Source organism: Styela clava, chromosome 1 (assembly GCF_964204865.1).
Source record: "Styela clava chromosome 1, kaStyClav1.hap1.2, whole genome shotgun sequence".
NCBI classification, from domain to species: Eukaryota; Metazoa; Chordata; class Ascidiacea; order Stolidobranchia; family Styelidae; genus Styela; species Styela clava.
The window spans coordinates 4,404,381-4,426,984 of NC_135250.1; the positions used below are offsets into that span (position 1 = coordinate 4,404,381).

Below are 22,604 nucleotides of genomic sequence, written 5' to 3' on the forward strand. Positions count from 1 at the left end.
TAGGCCATAATTTTAGGTATAAATACTACGGGAGGCTCTTGGCTAGTCTTCGAACTGATAATATGACTAAAATAAGGAAAATTGGAAAAAAATTATTGCCTAACCCTAACCTGTTACCCATGTTACGTTCCGATGTCCGCCATCTTGGTTCGCATACTTCGGGAGCACCCATTTTACTGTATCCTACATAACAATTTTTCGTAGCTAAAACGCTGTTAGATGTTCATGGCTCTTGAACTCCGCACCCGCAAGCTGTTAGATCTAATTTGACAATTAGGAATTTTAGACCTCTCACCACCATTTGAAAATTCCTGATACGAACCTGCTCGGAGTCACTACTAGAGTGGGAGGCTTCTTGCAATGAGACTTTCTATTTTAAATGATTCGATTTGAGCTATTTGTAATAAAATTATATTTCAACAGATACTCAATATTATTTATGATCTTCGAAGATATCCATTCAACAGCACGACAGCGGGTACGCTGACCAAAGGGGAAATGCGTTAGCTATACTAACTGAATTAAATCCAAACATTGTAGCTCCTCAAGTCTATGTGATTGTTTAGAGAGCTTTATAAGTAGATGAGCATATATAAGAAAAGTACTAGATAAGAAGACCGGTATGTAAACGAAATTCGTCCTTTCAACGGGTATGCGCCATAAACAGACATAATCAATGCTAGAAAGATACTCATCTACAGTACACCCGATGCAATGTTCAATAAACTGAGCGCTGGTTTAAACTTTTGGGATTTAGAAACTAAATTATTAAAGCCAATAGAGTTGAAACATTAAGCACGGACATACATGAAGATTAGAAAATAAATATATCTTCCTTATGTATATATGATAATTCTATTAGGTTCTATTAATTTTTAATAGATGTTTACACAGTAAACCATTAGTGGTAAAACGAGTGGAATTTTTTTGTAAAAAATCCATAATTCAATTTGCGAAAATTAAAACATAATCTGGTTTATTATGCGTTTGCTTTTTGTATTCGATCTCAGATAATAAAAAAACGATTTAGTATTTTGCCAACCTGCAAAAATATTTCGAAATGCAAGAAGTTTTTTTCGTCGTACCCGCACTGCTTCATACTTTTCGATACTTTGTTCTGAGAAATGTCAGTGATAAATTCTAGGATTAATTCAGTTATTTCAAGAATAAAAAAGAGATATGACGTAGAAATCACGGTAAACTGAATAATTCACGCATATTGATTTCCCTAAATTGTCAAAAACCCGTCTCGAACAGCTATATCCATTCGCATTTAACGAGCATGTTCCAAACAGAATTAACTTTAAAAATATAGGCTCAATATAGGCTACATCTGCTTATAGATAGAACATTGGTACATCGAACTTTAGGTATCGAAATCGACCGAGTACCATTGCCTCGAAACACGAAGCATAGTATTTAGTATGGCACTGTAGTACGGCTTTCTATACCATACCATCGGAGTCCATGATGTGAAACGAGTTATTCTCACAACCAAGGTTGATTGCTGGTCTAAACTAAACGTCGTTGCCCACTTTATATTTAGGCGACAGGTCGGGCTTACTTTTCCCTGAGATAAAAGAAAAATCCTATCTCAAGTTCACATAACTCAAAATATAAATCAGTCGGTGCCGAATACCTAATTGATAACAAAACATATATATATATATGTGATATAAAATTAGACTGACTATTGGTAAAGTTATATAGTAAGTCTTGTAGAATACCTGCGACCCGTTAATCAACTAACTTTACCCATCGTATATATAAAATGCTACTTTATCCCTAGGAAAGGCGCAGTCGTCTGTACGAGATTGAGACGTTTTTTTTCCGGGCATTGAATATAAAAATCTTATGTCCAGTGATGGGATTCAATATTTTAACAATAAACTTTCTTTTTGTATAGAACTCGTTCGCTCGCTCATTTCAAAAAATTTATATATGTATGCGATTACTTAAGCTACATTATCATGACATGTTTACATAATTCTAATATATAGCCTACATACATAACTTTCGAAATGCAAAATATAGGCTAGTCGTCAGCTGTGGTGCACGTTACCCATTTGCTTCCTCGCCGTGTGTGTACGTGTAAAAACAAGAACAGGTTAGTGGATCATGACAACATTCCGAGAACGGGATCGCCCCTGAATCACACCGCTGCCTATGGCTATATGCACTAAACGGAGTGGCCGCTAAACGGGGTGGAAAAACATAAAATTTGTCGAACAGCTATATATTTTTACAAGTGAAGATTTGAAAACGAACTTTGAACGATATCCCACAAGTAAACTCTTTTAAACGCTATGCAAGCTCGGACTTCTTGGTTAAGACACTGCTCTGAAGTGCACGGAATCGTTTTGAGCATCTATAAATGTAATATACCATGTGTCTTTAGAGATCTCCGTAAAAGTTATTCTTATATATATTAAAGGATAACATCACCTTGCTACAGTTTGCTATGTGGAATAACCTTAAAACTGAAACAAATTCTTTTTCGGCGTGGATATGATGTCAATTAGACAATAACAAACACGTAAAAGCGAAAGTCTTTTTGTTTGGTGATAACATTTTATTGATAATTTACAGCTTCGAATGACGCGATACAAAATAGTTTAGTTATAAAGCAATTAATTTTAATGAGCCGTGTTGTATTTTGTTTCACCCCGTAAAAGTATACATTACCGGAGCTGGTACGGTAATTAACATTAGAAAAACATCACGAAAAACTAGGGCGTCATGAAAATTGTGACCGTGCTGCCGTGTTTCCCCGAAAATAAGACAGGGTCTTATTACAATCTTCTTTCGAAAAATAACGCTGCAGCCGAACATTTGCAGCCAATTCTGTCACATAAAACTAGGTTTTTCAACTGTATTGGCTTCGAAAGGCTTACAAATAATTATACTAAACATTTGGTTTCTGCGAGACTAACTATTTGTCCTTCTTTTATGCTTTTGTGCCGATGGACCCGTATGCATATAATACATGGATGCTGTAGCAGGAGTAAGGATAACTATCCTAAGAGATTCAACAGTTTTGCTGCACGCTAACACTATTCTGTCCAACGCCAGACGAAACATTACAGAAATATATTTGTGTTAGTGTGCAACACGACTCTTGAATCACCCATGCAAATATTTATAAGTCCAGATTTCCCGTTACAATTCTACCTTATCCAGTTTCTATTATTTCTCATTCACAGCTCAGAATACACAATTCAGCTCGCATCTACACTTCACTGATTTTCCTTCCCACTCAAGCAGCCATGTTGATGAAATACTTCAAAACAGCGTAACCGTAGACGGCTTGTTTTCACACTTTTTGCGAATACATGTTTGCAGTAATTGTAAAATTTGATAGCTCCGCATGATTGGGTGGCGCCTATATGAGCTCGTGCGTTTCAAGGCGAAAACCATAAAAAGTAGCAAACTTGGAATACGATAAGGGAATGCAAATCAGGAAGTATCCAATACGAATATAATAGCTGAATTTCTATTTAGCATTGCGTTATTTCAAAATTACTTAAAAAAATATAAGCTGAACTCGGTAGCGTATTAGAGGCACTAAACCACGGCCTCCATCACTACAGTTCGATATTATGACGTAACATTTTAAACTATGACGTAACGTTTTGAAATTTCTGTCAAACTCATCGAGAATATACTTAATGGCGTATTCGTCTACACTCAAACCCTGAAAAAGGTGTTCAAGAACCTCGAATAACAAAGGCTTGGATTCATAGGCTCAAAACAAATTAAGGTACAGATTCCCCATAATTAAAAGTTACTTAATTGCAACTTGAAAACGAAAATTGTTTTAATATTACTCTTTCTCACCACATAATTTCATGGCTATAGTAAATAATGGTATCCTACAGCTATTTGCAATGTCGTCCGCAAAATTTCACAGAAAAATAAACAAAAGTCCATATGGCGCCACGCGGACTTTGGCTATGATGAAATTCAGAATAAAGACCGTATGGTATTGGTAACACAAAAGAAATGGAATCTACCTTTTTGGTGGTAATATACCATTTCATGTAACCGTTTGTAGTTGCACGAAAGGCGCAATGCAGCCAGACCTACCGTGAAATATTGTTTACCTTATATGTATATTAAACAGACCTAAAAGAAGTGTATATGTACCGATATGAAGGTAACTAACTTTGTTCGCCTACTTTACATTAAGTTGTGTAAAGGGACTGGTACCTATGGCCAAGGAGTATATTCTCGTAGTAGAATTTAAATAAAGAAAATCGGAATAAAATTATGCCTTAACCCTAACCTGGCACACATACTACGAGAGTACCTAATAAACAATCGATATGCTGAGCTAAATGCCGAAGCAATGAACAGATGGGATTTCTTCATAACGTAGCTCATATGCGAGTGAGGTAAATATTCATTTCGAAGTACACAATCTAAATATGCTAACTTAATAGCTAAATGTAGCAGCAGTAAATGTGTATGTATTCTCTTGCTATACCGTCTATAAGTAATTTTTAGACTTTAAGTTGTTTGCTGCCTTTGCTTTGGAAAACTAACATAAAGAACATCATTTACACTCCTGCCTCCCAAAAATAATTCACTGCCAAAGTTAAGGAAATCTTCCCTATAAGATGTATCAAAATATATATTATAGTAATAAATTACCTATTTGGGCATCACACAAATATTGCCCTTAGGCGTGTAGGTTTGAATAGAATTTATTATCATAAGACAGTGGCATAAATTACATATTTTTTTGACTGTGAGGTTTGGATTGTAGCATGCCAGGCCACAGTATGTGCGTACTTTTTATTCTTTCTGGCATAATTTAAAATCGTTTGTGCGTGAAAGTGTCAAAGCAATATATTTGTCGCCGAAACTTGCTAAGAAATGACGAACCCAAATGCCTCAAACGTGGTACGTAATAGTTACATTGAAGTTTCCCAAGTCATTGACTAACCGTAAGAATGAGCCTCCTTTGTCTATATTTTTTCTTGAGTAGTCTACCATAGAAATCAGCCCTTGAATATCAGGGATTGGGCCTAGGTTGGTGCTCAAGTGTATTCATTGATATAATACTGTAGAAAGATGAAGTCAACGTCATTCAAAAACAATACAGCTTGCGAGTTGGGTTAGCTATCAACGCTATCTCCTCATTCCTAACCCGCAATTATTATTTTTTGCGCTTCATTTATATTGATGGAACTCATAAAACAAACTTTTCTATTGTCTGTCATAGTAGAGTACGAGTGGACCTTGTCCTAACCTGATAAACCATAATATGTGAAATAAAGGCATCGGTGCGTCTCCATAGACTGCGATTGTTTCGCCGTGCCTCGGTTCATTGATTCCCGATGGCGAAGGAGTTCGAATTGTACTAAACTCGTGCTAATTCCGGAACATTTTGAATTTTCAGTCTGTTATTCAGATATATCAGTTCAACTCTTTTCCTACACTAAATTTTGTGCTTTGTTAAATAATACTGACTTCAATTTAACCCCGCAACGTATTCAGCAGTACACACTGAAATGTCTTTATTCTCTCAGAAACATCACTTCAATCACAATCAGTATGACCCCCCATCACCCCCTCCTCTCCCCATCTAACCCGTTTACAAATTCAACCCACTTTTAAAATGTGGTGAACATTATAAGTAAAAGTTTGCTAACTCAAAGTTCGACTACATTGGCAAATAACTATGTCGAGAAATTTGCCGTAAAGTAAACAAATCTCGAGAGCAAGTGTGTGCCTATAGTCGATGCTCGTTTATCGCTTGAACCGTAACATTCCAAGAGTGGCCATTTTCAAATTGTGTCACGAGTTTTGATCTCGCTTAGAAACAGACGACGAAATTTTACAAGTCACGCGTCGCTGTGACGTATTGCTTGTGACTGTGGCGTCACAATTTTTACTATCAATACAACTTTCTCTCGTACTACGTGAGCAAATGATGAATTTTTCGAGTAAATAATTAAATTAATCGAGCCAACAACACGCGAGACTTGCTTATGATCAACTTGTTTGTTTGTATTGAATGAGCGTCATGGTCTTTGATTTATGTTTCTCTGTGAATCGGAAATTTCCCTTCTTATGTGGCTTGAAACTGGTAATTTTACCATAGCTCAAAAAAACATTTACGTACATTGAGAAAAACAATACCCTAATTTTTATGGGTAGTGGAATTCCCTACTCCATAGCCGTTCATCTAATCGTAATGACGTTAAATGCTTCAAGTGGCGCGTAATCCACCATCACAATTCAATACAGTTTTAGTATCTCTCGATATTTCACTGATCTCTCGTAACGTTCATACCGTTAATCAGAGATGAGTTTCCTCAATTTCTGAGATTTGAGCTGATTCTATTAAAAAAATAAAACCTCGAAGCACAACATATCTAAAACTGAGATGTATTTGGAAATTGTATTAGACTAAACATGGCCGTAGTAATGTAGACCCGCACCGATCGAATCCAAAAAATTACGTATTTTAATGTTTGAATTGTAATCAAATTTGTACGCTGATAAACTAAAATAACCCAATCATTAAAAATTGACATATTCACCATTGGCAACATGTTTATTGATGATTTAAGATAATATTTCAATTAAGTATTCATTTGTTGATTCGAAATTTAGCCACTGAAATCGCCTAATTAAATTGTACAAAAGCTGATTGACAATAAAACTCGATTTTTTTCATATTTCCCAATGTTGGAATAGAGTTGGATATATTCCCGCAATCACTATTTGAATATCATCTTTCGCAGATGGTCATTATAGGGAATTGCAAAAAAAGTAGTTCGGGGACTGTCTGTGTTAGTCAAGTGAATATACCATCTGCCCATAGGTTCCAGTCCCTTTATACAACTTGATGTAAAGTAGGCGAACAAAATTAGTTACCTCCATATTGGTACACATACTTCTGGAGCGCTGAAATATTAGTGTCCTTATTTGAAAATTATATTTGTGTGCTAATCTAAGTAAGCTCAAGTTTGATGTTAAATTAAGCATGCACTAACGCATGGGGCATCTTTATTGCTGCACATGTCTTGTATGTTTCAGATTGGTTTGTGCCATTCGGTGGGAACTCTTTGGCGCGAAACTACCATCTTGATAAAAATTCCAATTTGTATGGCTACTTAAACCTTTTATATGCAATATGAAAGATTTTACAAGTTACTAGTTTAAACAGGAATGAAACCCAAATTGCGTGTTTATGGTAGGCTCCAAGGTGGGTAATTCAGTATGGATACAATCAATATTCTCTAGTTTTCTAGCTTTAGGTTATGACGCAATATTCTTGAGTGTTTTGTTGTGTGACGATACCATCGGGTACTCAACAAAAATGTTTTGGGAAATTCCAGCAATTGCTCTTTCGGATTGTTACGGCCTCGAGCAATCCATTCCATAAGGCCGCATGTTTCAATATTAGAATAGTATACTGAGAAACTCTACACCTAGAATTGATACGCCGGTTATTTATTCTCCATACATGACGCTAATAAGCAAATTTTAACATTTTTCGTAGTTGTGTCTCTCAGCATCACCTTGCGGACAATATGTAATCGGACATTTCGCCGTCCCGTTGAAGTACTAGTAATCGTATAATATAATTCCCAGTATGTGCCTGCTGTTCAATAGTTTGTTAAATGCGATACTGCAAGTCCAGGCCCACAATTAAATATAGGCCCACCAGACTTACTGGCTTGGGTTATATTATAATCTCAAATATAGGCACCCTGTATAACTGGTATAGTGGTATAACTATCAGCTGCACTGGCATAAGTATTTCTCTAAGAAAGCATCTTTGCTTGATAACTATTTGTTCCGACGATCGCTCATTGTCGGCGATTAAAAGAATAATAAATCACCTGTGGTCTTCTATGGAAAAAGAAGATTCTGATCCCAGCATACCAAGAGGCACTCTAGCTCTGAGTTCTGACACGGGCAAATTACGGCCCGCGGGCGAAATTTGGCCATTGAGTAATTCAATATGGCCCACTCAATGCTACCTCAAAGTTTGATGTTTAGCTAAAAAAAAATAGCTCAATGAATTTGTTAGATTGCGATTAAACTCAAGTTTTGGCACGAGGCTTATTGCTTTTGCAATACTGTAAATATTCTTCATAAAATGTAACTTTATACGTCACAATTACACGGCCCGCTAGTTCAGTTGGGCCCCATTTTTGACTTCTGGTCCAAAAACCTTGCCCACCACCGCTCTCTAGCTCTCGACTGTATTGAAAACAAAATTTTGAAAAAAAAAGAGACCGATGATGTTATTGAGTGATTTACTTTGTACAAACTCAGAAAACATCTCATTCGGTGTTTAAGTAAACAATCTGGGTTGGTTACGCGCAAGGATATGAATGAAATATATCCTTCGATTACAATTTGGCCCCAGACTTCCAAGTCCATGGAAGTTTAATTGGTACCCCCGTAGTGTTTGTACCAGGTTAGGGTTAGGCCATAATTTTATTTCGATTTTTTCTATTTTAGTTCTGTTACGAGTTGGGGACTGTCTGTGTTAGCCAAATGTTTTCAGTCCTTATACACAACTTGATGTAAAATAGGCGAACGAAATTAGTTACCTTCATATTGGTACACATACTTCTGAAGCGCCGTATAATTAGTCCTGTGTAGCTTCCTTATTAAGGCTATTCATCAAATGTCTATGCTCGATTTTAATAGTTAGAAAGTGAAATTTTAGAGTGGAGATGCCAAATTATCCTCATGTATTCGCACTATATTGTCAACTGCTTGCAAATGATGAATAATTACACGTAATTCATTTGCTTATCAGGTATGGGCCATGGATGGAACATTATTTTGTTTCACGTCTAAGCTTGATCAAACTTCCATAGAAGCACACGTACTATTGACAAATTAAATTTAATGTGATGTTTGATTTGAAATATTGTGATGGGTAATTTCAACATTTTAGCATGTACGGTAATGAACAATAAAATACTTTTCTGCGTTGCTGTGTTTATATATAAGGATGCAGAGTTTCGTTTGTTCATATCGACAATACAGTGAAGTCGAGTGAGAGGTATATAGTCAGATTTGAATATAATTATTTTCTCAACAAACGAAGCCAACGAGAAGTTCTGTTAGAGCTATACGTCGTTCTAAAGATTGGCTGTGATTTATATTTTACCAAGACATGTCGTTATTTCAAAGTCTAAGCGTAACTTTTTTCGTTCTAGCTTATATTCAAAGAAATATGTCTATATATATACGACTTACGAGTTGTTACCGAAGCGCTAGGAAGAGACAGGATACAGTAGTCTGTAACGAGTGTTTATTTTAAATATTACACACAAGTTTTAAACTATAGTTTCTCCCAAGAAATTCCAATTGTGGGATTCATTCCACCTAGCAGCTTTCCTAACTCGAGTGATATGAAAACCTTCGAAAAATCAAATCATGCGTCTCCTTTATAGTTAGAATAGGTTTTCAGTTAGCTTCGTAAATTGACGTTTGCTTGCAACAATGCTGTCTTTGATGCTGGTTTTTATTGGTTTATTTGTAGCCAGCTCTGCTGAAGGATATGGTGACAAATTTGCTCAGAGATTTCCAAAATGGAACAACATTGAAGTCAGGAGTGTAAGTCAGAAAACGTCATATTTCCGTTTGCTTTTTAGGATTTGTTAGAGCTATAGGATATGTTGATGAAAGTAGAGTTGTAAGTCAAGACTTAATTTGGCTAAGGTTTTTTATCTATCGTAATCCAAAACATACCGTGAACCTCACTTCGTATGCTTACTCTAACCATTTGCATAAAGTTTTATTGCGAAAGTCGTCTTCTTTCACTGTACTGCAAAAAATATATTAATGTATAGTTTCAGTAGTTTTTGACACTTCAAAGGTCGTCTGTGACGTTGATCAGAGATTAATCTGCTTTTCTTCTGAGTAGTACGCGTGACTATTTATTTCTCAATAACAAAGCTCGGTCTCAGCTAGTCGCGACTACATTTTGGGCATGGCATGGGTTTAAAACATTAGACACACAGTAGAAAATTATTATAGAAGCCGTGTGTCTGCAAACCAACGAGATTTAAACTTCAACAGCAAGTTGAATCAAGTTCATTACAGATTATAAATTCCGTGTGTGAAATAATAACTGTAATGCGAAGGTGAAATTCAACTCACAATATGGAATTAAAGCTAATCACTTCTGTCTATTTAACGTTTACTGAATGATTCATCTATTTCAGATTACCCAAACATCAGCAGAGGTACGTTGGCCTCTCATTCCATTCGTTGATCATTACAAAGTTTACACCATACAACCAGTAAGTTGCAAATAAATTGTGTCAATTCGAATTGCTGTATAAACATTGTTTATATTTAAAATAGTCATAACAGAGCCAAGGGCTTTTACTGTTGTATCATACGAAAGTCTCAAGCCTGCACTAAGAACATTTTCAGCATTCTGAAATCTTTATATACATCCCGGGTGCAAAAACCGATAAAACAGCCTAATTGTGTGTCAGTAACTTGTTTCAGAAACACCTAACCAGTAATTCGCCCATTACACGAGTAATATTAGAGCGCTGGATGATCTATTTTATGTATATAATTTATATGACATCGCTTAAATTGCTTCCCCCAATAAATCATATCACAGCCCGACAAGCACCTAGACTGCTTCAACCCACAAACTCCATTGCAATCCCATGTGCTTTTGAAAATTAATAAACCCAATACCAATTTTATTTGTGTTTCAGTACAACTCTGACAAGACACCAGAACTTAGAGAATTTGTAACAGCAACGCAAGCGAATAAAAACGAAGGTTACGCTTCGATAAAGATCAGCAGACTACCAACAGGAGAATACGTCAATGTCTATATTACAGATATCTTTGACGAAACATTAGGATACGTCCCGGAGTTGTTCTTTACAAGTAAGATAGGATTTACATATATATATATATATATATATATATCCCGGGGAAGACGAGAGCCGATAAAGCGGCTTGATCATATGGCGTACCACAGCCTCTCGTTAAGTTACCAGAACATGTCGGGTATGCGATTAGATAGCCAGCTATTTGTTTTCAAATGCATGGACATGGTGGAGAAAGCAGTAACTGACCAGCGGTTATGGGAACCATTCTACGGCGGCGAGGAGTCCAGCAATCCTCTCGCACATAATTTCGAACCTGCAAACCCACGTATGCTTATTAAAGGTGCGGTGCCGACCGTATTCCTAACGCTTAGCACGATGCGCCACACCTCCGAGCCCAGGTATACTAAATAAGCTTCATTTGTTCTGTTACGTAATTGTCAGGATGACGAGAGACGTTGCTATGAACAAACGACAACTTAGAAACACAGCTTTTTATATTTAAATCATTTAAATCAGGCTTTTTATCCTTTTGGAACTCCTGATACACTTTCGGCTTATTATCGAACCCCTGTTTAAATTTTTAATGAAAATATTGCAAAAATACGTAGGCAAGCAACATACAGAGTGAACGTACAGACTGGGCAGATTATTGGCTATTGCAAATTAGGCTATGCCTGAGCCACTATGACGTCAAAGACCACCAGCCCAGATCATAAATAATTTTAAATCGTTTAACTAAATAATAAATATGAAATCCATAAAAATTACTATCTCTGAAACCCAATCGATATTGATGCTAAAAATCAATTGGTCCCAACTGTCTCTACTATTTTTTTTTGAGCTCCAGAAGTATGTGTACCAATATGGAGGTAACTCATTTTGTCGTCTACTTCACATCAAATTGTGTTGAGGGACTGAAACCTATGGGCAGGGGGTATGTTCACTAAGCAAACACAGACAGTCCCCGAACTCGTAATAGAACTAAAATAAGGAAAATCGGAATAAAGTTATGGCCTAACCATAACCTGGTACACATACGATGAAAGTACCATTTTTATATATTCTCCATGTTTACAGATTGCCGTGAAGGTTGGAGCAGATGTCCGATCGAAAATCAAAGATACGAATGTCGGTTATCATGCAGGACTCACTGAAAGAAATAAGCTAACAATCGGGCAATATTTCAGAGGCATTTCACTGCAAATGCTCAAAGCAAAGATTTTAAGTCATTCATATATTCATTTCGTATATATATATATATATATATATATATCCATATTATATTTTGTAACGCTTTGAACAAAATACACTTAGTATCACATATATTCGGAATTCTGTTATGTTTGTTTATTGTGAAAATGAATTCATGGCACCAATGCAGAATTGCTAATAGTGTAAGTCATGAGTGTGCGACCTTTAATACAGGATATAGAAATAACTTTGTGAAACCGCGATCTCACCTCAGCATAGATTATCAGTCAAGGGTGGGCACGGTTTTCAGACTAGGGGCCAAAAATTTTACTTACCTAGACTGGCTATGTATGTGTGACGTATCAAGTTACATTTCATGAACAAAACATACAATGTTACAAAAGCATAAGGGGTAAACGATAAACCTCGTACCAGGACTAAATTTGATCACAATCTCATCAAATTCCTTGAGCTATTTTGAATAAAACATCCAAATTTGCGTTTAGTTGGGTTGTGGCGGCATCAGACTGGCCAGATTGAATTGCCTAACTGGCTGGATTTAGCCCGCGGGTTGTATACTTTGCCCATGCCAGGGCTATCTGGTAGTTGCAACACGAAAATTTTGGTTATTGATCTTGTGACATGCGTTGTTTGTACAAACTAGCTGTTAAGACATTGTAACATTGTAAAGTCAGCGACGAGGCATGGATCAGGTTGGATTAGCCATTAATTAAGCAAAATGAGCACGTGCTTAGGGGGAAATTAAATTTTTAAAGTCGAAATTTCAATTGCGCTTCAGTGTGTAATGGAGTAATTAGAGTTGGTATGACGACTCAAACCTCAATATTGTCCCCGTTAAAAATAAATTTTGCTTATTTCCTTAAAAGTATCATTTTAAACCTCTATAAATGTTTGTAGATCTGAGACCCACCACGTGAGAACATAGGATAGGATTTACATATTTATCCCGGGGAGAGGAAAGCCGATATGGCAGCTTAATCATATGGCGAACCACGGCCTCTCGTCCGGTTACCAGGTCGGGTATGGGATTAGTTAGCCAATTATTTGTTTTCGGAAGCATAGACTTCGAGAACTAAGTAAGGTCGATGTGTTATTAAAAAGATTAGTTAACACTGTTCTGCTTAGTGGGGGTACTGCTACTGTACTGGATTTCTGGTACCGGTATTCCTGCATTTAGCCATAAGGAATATCGAACGTCAAGAAGTAACGTTACACTACTACCGTTCTAAATGCTGATATGTATGAAAAACAAATATCGGATTTAGAGGCGAAAAGCGTTTTCTTACTGTATTGAAGTTGCGGGAAATGTTATTTTAAACATTTATCGACTTACGCTTTTTAACAGTAAAACTGTTAAAAAAGCCAGTCGTTTAACGTTCAAACGGCATTTCACAGTATCTTTTATAATTTACTGGTAAATGCTATTTAAAACAGTTTTTAACTAACGCTTTTTAACAGTAATGCTGTTAAAAAAGCCGGTCGTTCAACTCTCGAATGGCATTTTACAGTTACTATTAGAAGTTACGGTTAAATGCTATTTAAAACATTAATTGGCTGACGCTTTTTAACTGTAATACTATTAAAAAGAGCCTTTCGTTTATCTTTCAAATGGCATTTCACAGTTACTATCAGAAGTTACGGTTAAACGCTTTTTAAAAAATTTTTGATTGACGCTTTTCAACAGTATTGCTGTTGAAAAAGTCAGTCGTTCCACTTTTGAATGGCATTTCACAGTTACATTTTAATGTTACGATGAAATGCTATTCAAAACATTTATTGGCTGACGCTTTTTAACAGTAATACTATTGAAAAAAGCTGGTCGTTCAACTTTTGAATGACATTTCACAGTACTTTTTAATGTTACGGTGAAATGCTATTCAAAACATTTATTGGCTGACGTTTTTTAACAGTGATACTATTAAAAAAAGCTGGTCGTTCAACTTTTGAATGACATTTCACAGTTACTATTAGAAGTTACATTTAAATGCTATTTTGAAATTTTTATGATTGACGCTTTTTAACAGTAATGCTGTTAAGAAAAAGCCTGTCATTCAACTTTTGAATAGCATTTCACAGTGACTTTTTAAAGTTACGGTGAAATGCTATTTGAAACATTTATTGGCTGTAGCTTTTTAACAGTAATACTATTAAAAACCGCCAGTCGTTCAATGTTCAAGTGGCATTTTACAGTTACTTCATTTAAGTGTTTAAACGATTTATTGACTAACGCTTTTTAATCGTAATATTAATAAAAATAGCCAGTCGTTCAACGTATGAATAGCATTTCATCGTAACTTCTATACTATAAATATTCGATTTCACTGATGGGGTTAGCTTTGGTTACAACGCGAGACTGACTCTATTTAGTCTTGCTCTATTATTCTGACGTATTTGTAGGCGTATAATAATGTAAGGATGCAGAAGTCAGAGTTGAATTAACCATTAAGCAAAATACAGGTGCATAGGCCACCAATAAAAATGGGGATCACAGAAATTTTCATCGCTGAGTTTTCAATAGTTCCTCAGCGTTCAATGCAAGGATTGGTCTTATTGGTCAGGTGATTCAGACCTTAATATTGGCCCGGTTCAAATAAATTTTGCTTGTTTTTCTTTTCAAAGGAACATCTTCAATGTTTATAGACACTATTTTAAATATATAAATTAATCATAATTTGGCAGGGGGAGCCATAAATTTTCCGAACGCCGGAAAACGAGTGTTTTCATGATTCTTGAGGTTCTAAAAAGCGTTTCAAGCTACGAAAAATTGCTATGTATGATACAGAAAGGTGCTTTCATTTTTTTTACATTTCAAAAAAAAAAGGGGGGGGGGTCCGACCCCCAAAACCATCCCCCTGGCAACGTCATTGTAATTTGGCTCCCAATCGGTAATAAATACTGGAACTTACTTTCAATATCACCTAACACGAAACGCTTGTTAGATTCTTGCTTTTATATTTTATATATATGGCATCAAAGTCTTGAGTGCTTATGGCCTCTAAAGGCCCTGATCCGGCACTGATATAGGCTTCGCAATGCAAAAAATTGAAATTACTCGCGCTTACCAAATTAAATCAAAAACCTACTTCGCGGGCAACACATCGTTGAAAATAGGCACTTCTCCGCGGGCCGCATAGTTTTTCCTTGCAGGCATTTGGCCCATGCACGGGCGTTAGGATGCACACCCTTGGTGTAGCAAACGTACGAGGCACGAGTCAAAAGCACCTAATGGCGAGAATATAGGCAGAAATCTATTTTCATTCGCACCTCGTACAAATTTTTCGAAACTAAATTATAGCAATAATATAGCTTGTTTTTATCAATATAGAAATGAAACAGTTTTGCATGGATGAATTAGACCGCGCATTAATGTCATAGACATGGTCCGTGTGAGCCGTTTATCATATTTACCAACGTCCGTAAAGTTAAATACAAATATTAGTATTACTCACATTACAGAGCGACAGGATTGCATCGTTCATGGCCACAATAAAACCAGCCCTAAAGTACGATTTCATTGTTACATCAGACTTGATTGTTTTATGATAGCGATGGTGTGTCTGCATGCTGCGTGAGTGCGTAAATAATGACGGTAATATCTGTAATGATTCACTTGTATCCGAGTATTCATATTGTTTGTTGATTCACCGAGTACCGGAATGCGTTGTGTCAGTAGACCAAGGCTTCGGTTCAGTACAAGATAGCAATGCTATGCGTTAGAATCATTTTATACTTGTTTTTCCTGCTGTATGCGAGTGGAATAATTGGTGAGTCGTAGTATTATTTATATTCATAAGGGTGTAGTCAAGATATAGTTTGTTGGGGGTTGTTGTGTTATTTGAAAACACTTGGATATGGATTGAGAACACGGTTGGATATGTAACTCTTGCATTGCCAGTTTCTGTGTGCAAATAATCAGGGCCTTTCAATAGGGATGAATGTGGGATATAATTGAATGAGAATAAATGCGAATAATAGTAGAAAAATATGTTTGTGTTTTTTGACCATTGATGGTTTCCCGTGACTTGACTTCAGTTGGCTTCCAGTAGATCAGAGATGTTCAAATGCTAATAGTAATACTGGGATATTGTGCATTAAACAGCAGGTCCTTTCTCCTTGTTTACGTCCTACTTCGGATCCATATGTGACCGCTGCCATTAGAATACTTGAACCAGAGAGTATTAAAATGATAAATAGGAATAAGAATATCTCCTTCCGCTCAATCTAAATCTAATTCAAAAGAGTTAGTTTGTCGTTTATAATGTATTTGTGTCATCAAGCATCTAAAAATTAGTTACACATGCTTAACGTGGTACCAAGTTCACCTTTTATTGATCGGTATTTGGCGACTAAGCCAAACTACTGACGACTATCTTGAAACTTTTATTTTTTGCAGCTGGTAACAGTTCAGAAATGTCGAAAAAAGATGAAAAAGTTTGTCCAGTGAACGATCCGTAAGTCTATTAGGAAGCGAAATAAATTCATATTATTGCACATAATTGAAATTTCATTGTTATTTTCAGGGAGAAAAACGTGAAAGTATACGAAAAGCCTATTGAAAATGCCATTAAAATCATAAAGGTATGGATTTTTGTGAAACTTTTTTTAAAACAGATTAAAAATAACAAAAAAAAATCTTACATTATTTTTTTTCTAGCAGAAAATCTTTTTTACTATCACGTGTGATAAAAAACTAATAAATCCCAAAAAAATAAAAATGAAGGGTGGTAGAGAAAGTTTGGACCTCCTGAAGTATGCGCATCAAAACTCAGGTTGTGTACCAGGTTAGGATTCAGGTACTGCGACATCTTGGTGCGCATACTTCAGGAGTACCGAAAGTTTGCATATACATTCACCACCAAAAGCTAAAAAACGGCATAACAATGTGCAACGGCACTAGAAGTGGGATATTGCGAGCGGTATCAAGCACGATATTATATTAACTGAAGCGAAAAATTATTTACCCGTTTCCAATGAAGTTTGAAGCTGCGAAAAAAATCTTTACAACATTCTTGTCGAATATGAAATGCTAAATCCACTGCACTTGATTACAACCTCACCACTTTAATTCTCTGAATTTTTGATAACCTGTTTTATTGCTAAATACGAAACCTGGCTTAGATCATTAGCATTTTATACTTTCTGCTTCTATAGTCGGATAAAACATCGGCAGAGATAGAATGGAAAGCGATTGAAGGAGCAACAGAATATAGAATACACTATCTGGAAGCGGTAAATCTGTTTGTGATTCTTGTTTCTATTTATCTCTCTGCGCGCTCAAATTGGACTTCAAGAATTGGCGGATGAGTCTTCTGAAACGTCGGTTTGTTGGGAGGACAGTAATCATTTTGATTCGGCATTTCCTGCGTAATTTAACACCATCCTGAATCAGGAAATTTTAAATATACGTTCGCATTTTTATATCCAACGCTCCAACAAATATATACAGCATTTATATTTTTTTCCCCATTTATAGTATATGGTATCACCACTTAAGGGTTCATTTTGTGTTTTCTCTATTTATTGACGTTGTTTTTTCTTACAAACTCCTTTGAACAAACAGTTTTGTATACTCCACCCTTACCCCTGTTACCACACCCACCCACCCGCACCCTAGCACAACTGTCTGTATAAAGAACATTCGTGTGTTTCAGGCCAGTATGGTCTTGTGCATACATCCCGTCTTCGGTATTGATAATTACTAACTCTTTTATATTGATTTTAAGAGCCGAATAAACATACATATGAATAATTTTGCATACATGAAATCTTAAGACGTTTATTTGCTATAGTCTTGTTGTTGTTGTTGTTTGGGTAATTTTTATTGTTCATATATTTGAGCACTACTCTATTTTATGTTTCTAGATGATGGCGGATAAGAAAGCTTATGGTGGACCAATTCTAGGCTGTGCTGAAGCTGGATCAACCATGTCAGCTACCATAAACAACTTGAAGAAAAACCAGGACTATTCAGTTTGGATTCGAGTTGAAAGAGATGGCAAATTATTGGCCATTTTGAACGGGGATAAAATCCCTAAATCTCGCCCGTGAAGTGTATAAACGTTTTTGTCAAAATGGATGTTGTGCATATTAAAGTATATTAAAAACTAGAACATTTTTCTTGGAATTTAAGGGCAATAATTTTTCATATTCAAAAGTCAAATGTCTACATTTTTATGCGCTACCGTTCGAGTGACAGAGGGGGTTTTAATATTCCGTCAACCAAAAAAATACAGTCATCAATAAAATAGCAACCGCAATAAAAATGTTTTTGTATGGACAAGAGGAAGAGATACGACCATACGGTCATCAATGTCAGCTCCCACCATATGCGCTGATGTGATTAAGATACACACAGGAAGATGACTAGTGACAAAAGTTGAACTAGTATGCTACGATAATATATAATGAAACAATGTCTTGATTTGGTCATTAGGAAAATACTGAACTCAGAAGAAGAATATTCCTGCAGCTGTCAGGTCGTTTAGTTCTCAAATTGACCCCGTATATGTTCGCAGGTTGGAAGCGAGAGGATTTCTGCATTCCTCGTCTTTGTAGGGTGGTTCACGTAACCGGTGTTTCTTTCTATAAGAAAGAGAGATAGATAGATTAATTCATCAACCAGAGCACTGCAACAATGAAAATATGCAACATATTCTAATATTGCGGCCAAATCGTACATAAAAAATAATTTTAATTAGTTTGCAAAAATCAACGATCCGTACATTCCTTTATTTATTTTATTTTAATTAAGTTTCGTCATGCACCCATGAGAAATCCAAAGACAAAAGTTTATTTTGAATCTATTGCCGGTATCAACATAAAGGCAATACGAGAACAATGAAAATGCATATTTTTAATATATCGACACTTAATTAAGCTGCCCAACAGATATTTCCCGGAACAAATAAAATAATAAATTTTCCTTTCATTTGACATTCAGTACATGATGAACAAAATGTATGAAAATATACCACGTGACCTAACTTTGATACGCGCGAGTGCATTTGCACATTTTATAAAACGTACGTCTTGCGTTTCAGCCTTAGCGTGTTGATTGATTCAGTTTTTACGTGTTCTCATGTTTTACTTCCCCAGAATCTGAGAATAGAACAGTATTATTTTGATGGGAGATAGACTAATTGTATTTTTATCCTTTGCGGTAGAAGATATAAGTAAATTCAACCGTGTGCAATGTAGGACAATGAGATGTTCAATTTTCAGATTTTATTTTAGAAAACAAGAAAACGTACGGTCAACATTCACCTATCCACCTTTTTAAAGTTACGGTGAAATGCTATTTGAAACATTTGTTGGCTGACGCTTTTTAACAGTAATACTATTAAAAAACGCCAGTCTTTCAATGTTCAAATGGCATTTTACAGTTACTTTATTTAAGTGTTTAAACGATTTATTGACTAACGCTTTTTAATCGTAATATTACTAAAAATAGCCAGTCGTTCAACGTATGAATAGCATTTCATCGTAACTTCTATACTATAAATATTCGTGTTCACTGATGGGGTTAGCTTTGGTTACAACGCGAGACTGACTCTATTTAGTCTTGCTCTATTATTCTGACGTATTTGTAGGCGTATAATACTGTGAGGATGCAGAAGTCAGAGTTGAATTAACCATTAAGCAAAATACAGGTTCATAGGACACCAATGAAAATGGGGATCACAGAAATTTTCATCGCTGAGTTTTCAATAGTTCCTCAGCGTTCAATGCAAGGATTGGTCTTATTGGTCAGGTGATTCAGACCTTAATATTGGCCCGGTTCAAATAAATTTTGCTTGTTTTTCTTTCCAAAGGAACATCTTCAATGTTTATAGACACTATTTTTACAAAATATATAAATTAATCATAATTTGGCAGGGGGAGCCATAAATTTTCCGAACGCCGGAAAACGAGTGTTTTCATGATTCTTGAGGTTCTAAAAAGCGTTTCAAGCTACGAAAAATTGATATGTATGATACAGAAAGGTGCTTTCATTTTTTTTTACATTTCAAAAAAAAAAGGGGGGGGGGGTCCGACCCCCAAAACCATCCCCCTGGCAACGTCATACAGTGTATTTCATGTTGTGTTGTTTCTATTTATTGACGTTGTTTTTTCTTACAAACTCCTTTGAACAAACAGTTTTGTATACTCCACCCTTACCCCTGTTACCAAACCCACCCACCGGCACCCTAGCACAACTGTCTGTATAAAGAACATTCGTGTGTTTCAGGCCAGTATGGTCTTGTGCATACATCCCTTCTTCAGTATTGATAATTACTAACTCTTTTATATTGATTCTACGAGCCGAATAATTATACATACATTGAATGAATATTTTTGCATGCATGAAATCTTAAGACGTTTATTGGACACGAAACGTGCATATGGATCAATTTGCTATAGTCTTGTTGCTGTCGCTTGGGTAATTTTTATTGTTCATATATTTGAGCACGACTCTATTTTATGTTTCTAGATGATGGCGGATAAGAAAGCTCATGGTGGACCAATTCTAGGCTGTGCTGAAGCTGGATCTACAATGTCAGCTACCATAAACAACTTGAAGAAAAACCAGGACTATTCAGTTTGGATTCGAGTTGAAAGAGGTGGCAAATTTTTGGCCATTTTGAACGGGGATAAAACCCCCAAATCCCGCCCATGAAGTGTATAAACCTTTTTGTCAAAATTGATCTTGAGCATATTAAAGTATATTCAAAACTAAAATATTTTTCTTGAGAATTCAAGGCAATAAATATCATATTTAAAAAGTCAAATGTGCAGGCTGCATTTCAGAAAGAGTTTTATTATTTTGTCAACCAAAAAATACAGTCATCAATAAAATAGCAACAGCAATAAAATTGTTTTGTTATGGTCGGGAGGGAGCGATACGATCATACATAGAGGTCAGCTTCCACCATATTCGCTGATGTAAATAAAATTCACCCAGGAAGATGACTACTAACAAAACATGAACTAGTACGATAGTAAACAAGAGAGCTATGCTCAAATATATGGACACGTAGAGTCACATAATTTTGATGACGTCATAGCGAAAAAAAAGTAATAGCCTTCTGGAGAAAATTTTTATCTTTAACCACTAAAAATTTCAAAGCAATTGGTCCAGTATTCGAAGAGAAAAGCGACTTTTTAAAAACGTGTCAAGCGGTACTGAGTTAGCAGTCAGGCAGCATCTTACCTGTACACTGTAGGCCATATACGGTAATTGATCACAGAACAGTTGTTCCCTTGCAAATTTTATGTTATTTACACTTTAGGACAGATAATTGATCACAGAACAATTCTTCCCTTTCAAATTTTATGTTGTTTCCAGTAGACTCTCATCAAAATAAACAAATATAGTAGGCTACAAGTGCTACAACGCTTGCATTACTGCACTGGTAGGACCGTGAAAGAATAAGTTACGGTAATTTCATTGTGGTAAGACACCGGTACCGGCACCAGTACCAGTATCGTACTTACGTACTGAGCTACCAGTACCGGTTAGCAGTCAGCCAGCATCTTACCTGTACACTGTAGGCCATATACGGTAATTGATCACAGAACAGTTGTTCCCTTGCAAATTTTATGTTATTTACACTTTAGGACAGATAATTGATCACAGAACAATTCTTCCCTTTCAAATTTTATGTTGTTTCCAGTAGACTCTCATCAAAATAAACAAATATAGTAGGCTACAAGTGCTACAACGCTTGCATTACTGCACTGGTAGGACCGTGAAAGAATAAGTTACGGTAATTTCATTGTGGTAAGACACCGGTACCGGCACCAGTACCAGTACCGAACCTGTAGGTCTGATATTCCGTTCCGCATACGATAGGCTATAAAACTTGCATTGCAGCATTAGTAATACCGCGGAAGGAATAAGTCAATTTCACTGCGTTACGGCACCGGTATGGCAACTTACCAGTACCGACCTACAGTAGCTGTAGTACTGAGCAAGACAATCGATCGCGAAACCGCTTGAAATAAGTGTAAAACAGTGTTCCCATGAGTAAAAATAAATACCGCGAAATTTTGTATGAAATATCATATCTCATAGGATTCATATAAAATTTAAGAATAAACAAAAGTAATAGCCTTCTAGCGAAAAAATTAATCTTCAACTACTGAAAATTTCAAAGCAATTGGTCCAGTATTCGAAGAGAAAAGCGACTTTTTAAAAACGTGTCAAAGAACAAGAACAACAACAAGAACAAGAACAACAACAACATAATATTGAAACGATCGTTATGTCCACTACGTGTCCAATAATACGACGATGTCTTGATTTGGGTATTAAGGAAATACTAAACTCAGAAGAAGATTATGCGGCTGTCAGGTCGCTTAGTTTTTAAATTTACTCCGCTTGGGTTCGCAGGTTGGAATCCCTTTGAATAATTATGTGCGAAAGGATTTCTCTCCGCCATAGGGTGGTTAAGGTAACCAATGAGCATATACTCATTGCATAGAAGAAGGATAAGTAGTTAGTCTCGCAGAAACCGAATAATACCCCCTAAACGTACATAAAAAGTATTTTTAATTAGTTTATAAGGA

General features: G+C 36.0%; 2 protein-coding genes across 3 annotated transcripts; both read left to right on the top strand.

Moving 5' to 3' along the window:
* The first annotated feature begins 9,413 nt into the window (after positions 1-9,413).
* Positions 9,414-12,167, top strand: LOC120344590 (uncharacterized). Its single transcript, XM_039413889.2, has 4 exons — positions 9,414-9,597; positions 10,209-10,286; positions 10,722-10,899; positions 11,922-12,167. The coding sequence occupies exons 1-4, from the start codon at positions 9,484-9,486 to the stop codon at positions 11,996-11,998; spliced, it is 447 nt and encodes a 148-aa protein (XP_039269823.2). The 5' UTR covers positions 9,414-9,483; the 3' UTR covers positions 11,999-12,167.
* A 3,503-nt stretch (positions 12,168-15,670) lies between these two features.
* LOC120347925 (uncharacterized) lies at positions 15,671-20,824 on the top strand. 2 transcript variants are annotated; one of them, XM_078116716.1, is made up of 5 exons: positions 15,671-15,820; positions 16,450-16,507; positions 16,577-16,634; positions 17,208-17,285; positions 20,527-20,824. In XM_078116716.1, exons 1-5 carry the CDS (start codon positions 15,760-15,762, stop codon positions 20,710-20,712), a joined length of 441 nt encoding a protein of 146 aa, XP_077972842.1. In that variant the 5' UTR covers positions 15,671-15,759; the 3' UTR covers positions 20,713-20,824. The 2 variants fall into 2 exon arrangements, with proteins under 2 accessions (XP_077972842.1, XP_039273974.2); XM_039418040.2 differs by lacking the exon at positions 20,527-20,824 and adding an exon at positions 17,919-18,300 and having other exon boundaries at positions 15,673-15,820.
* Positions 20,825-22,604: the final 1,780 nt, after the last annotated feature.

Coding starts and splice junctions, on each gene's coding strand:
- LOC120344590 (XM_039413889.2), top strand. CDS start 9,484: ATGCTGTCTTTGATGCTGGTTTTTATTGGTTTATTTGTAGCCAGCTCT. Junction 9,598..10,208: donor ACAACATTGAAGTCAGGAGT/GTAAGTCAGAAA, acceptor CATCTATTTCAG/ATTACCCAAACATCAGCAGA. Junction 10,900..11,921: donor CCCGGAGTTGTTCTTTACAA/GTAAGATAGGAT, acceptor CCATGTTTACAG/ATTGCCGTGAAGGTTGGAGC.
- LOC120347925 (XM_078116716.1), top strand. CDS start 15,760: ATGCTATGCGTTAGAATCATTTTATACTTGTTTTTCCTGCTGTATGCG. Junction 16,508..16,576: donor GTTTGTCCAGTGAACGATCC/GTAAGTCTATTA, acceptor TGTTATTTTCAG/GGAGAAAAACGTGAAAGTAT. Junction 16,635..17,207: donor ATGCCATTAAAATCATAAAG/GTATGGATTTTT, acceptor CTGCTTCTATAG/TCGGATAAAACATCGGCAGA.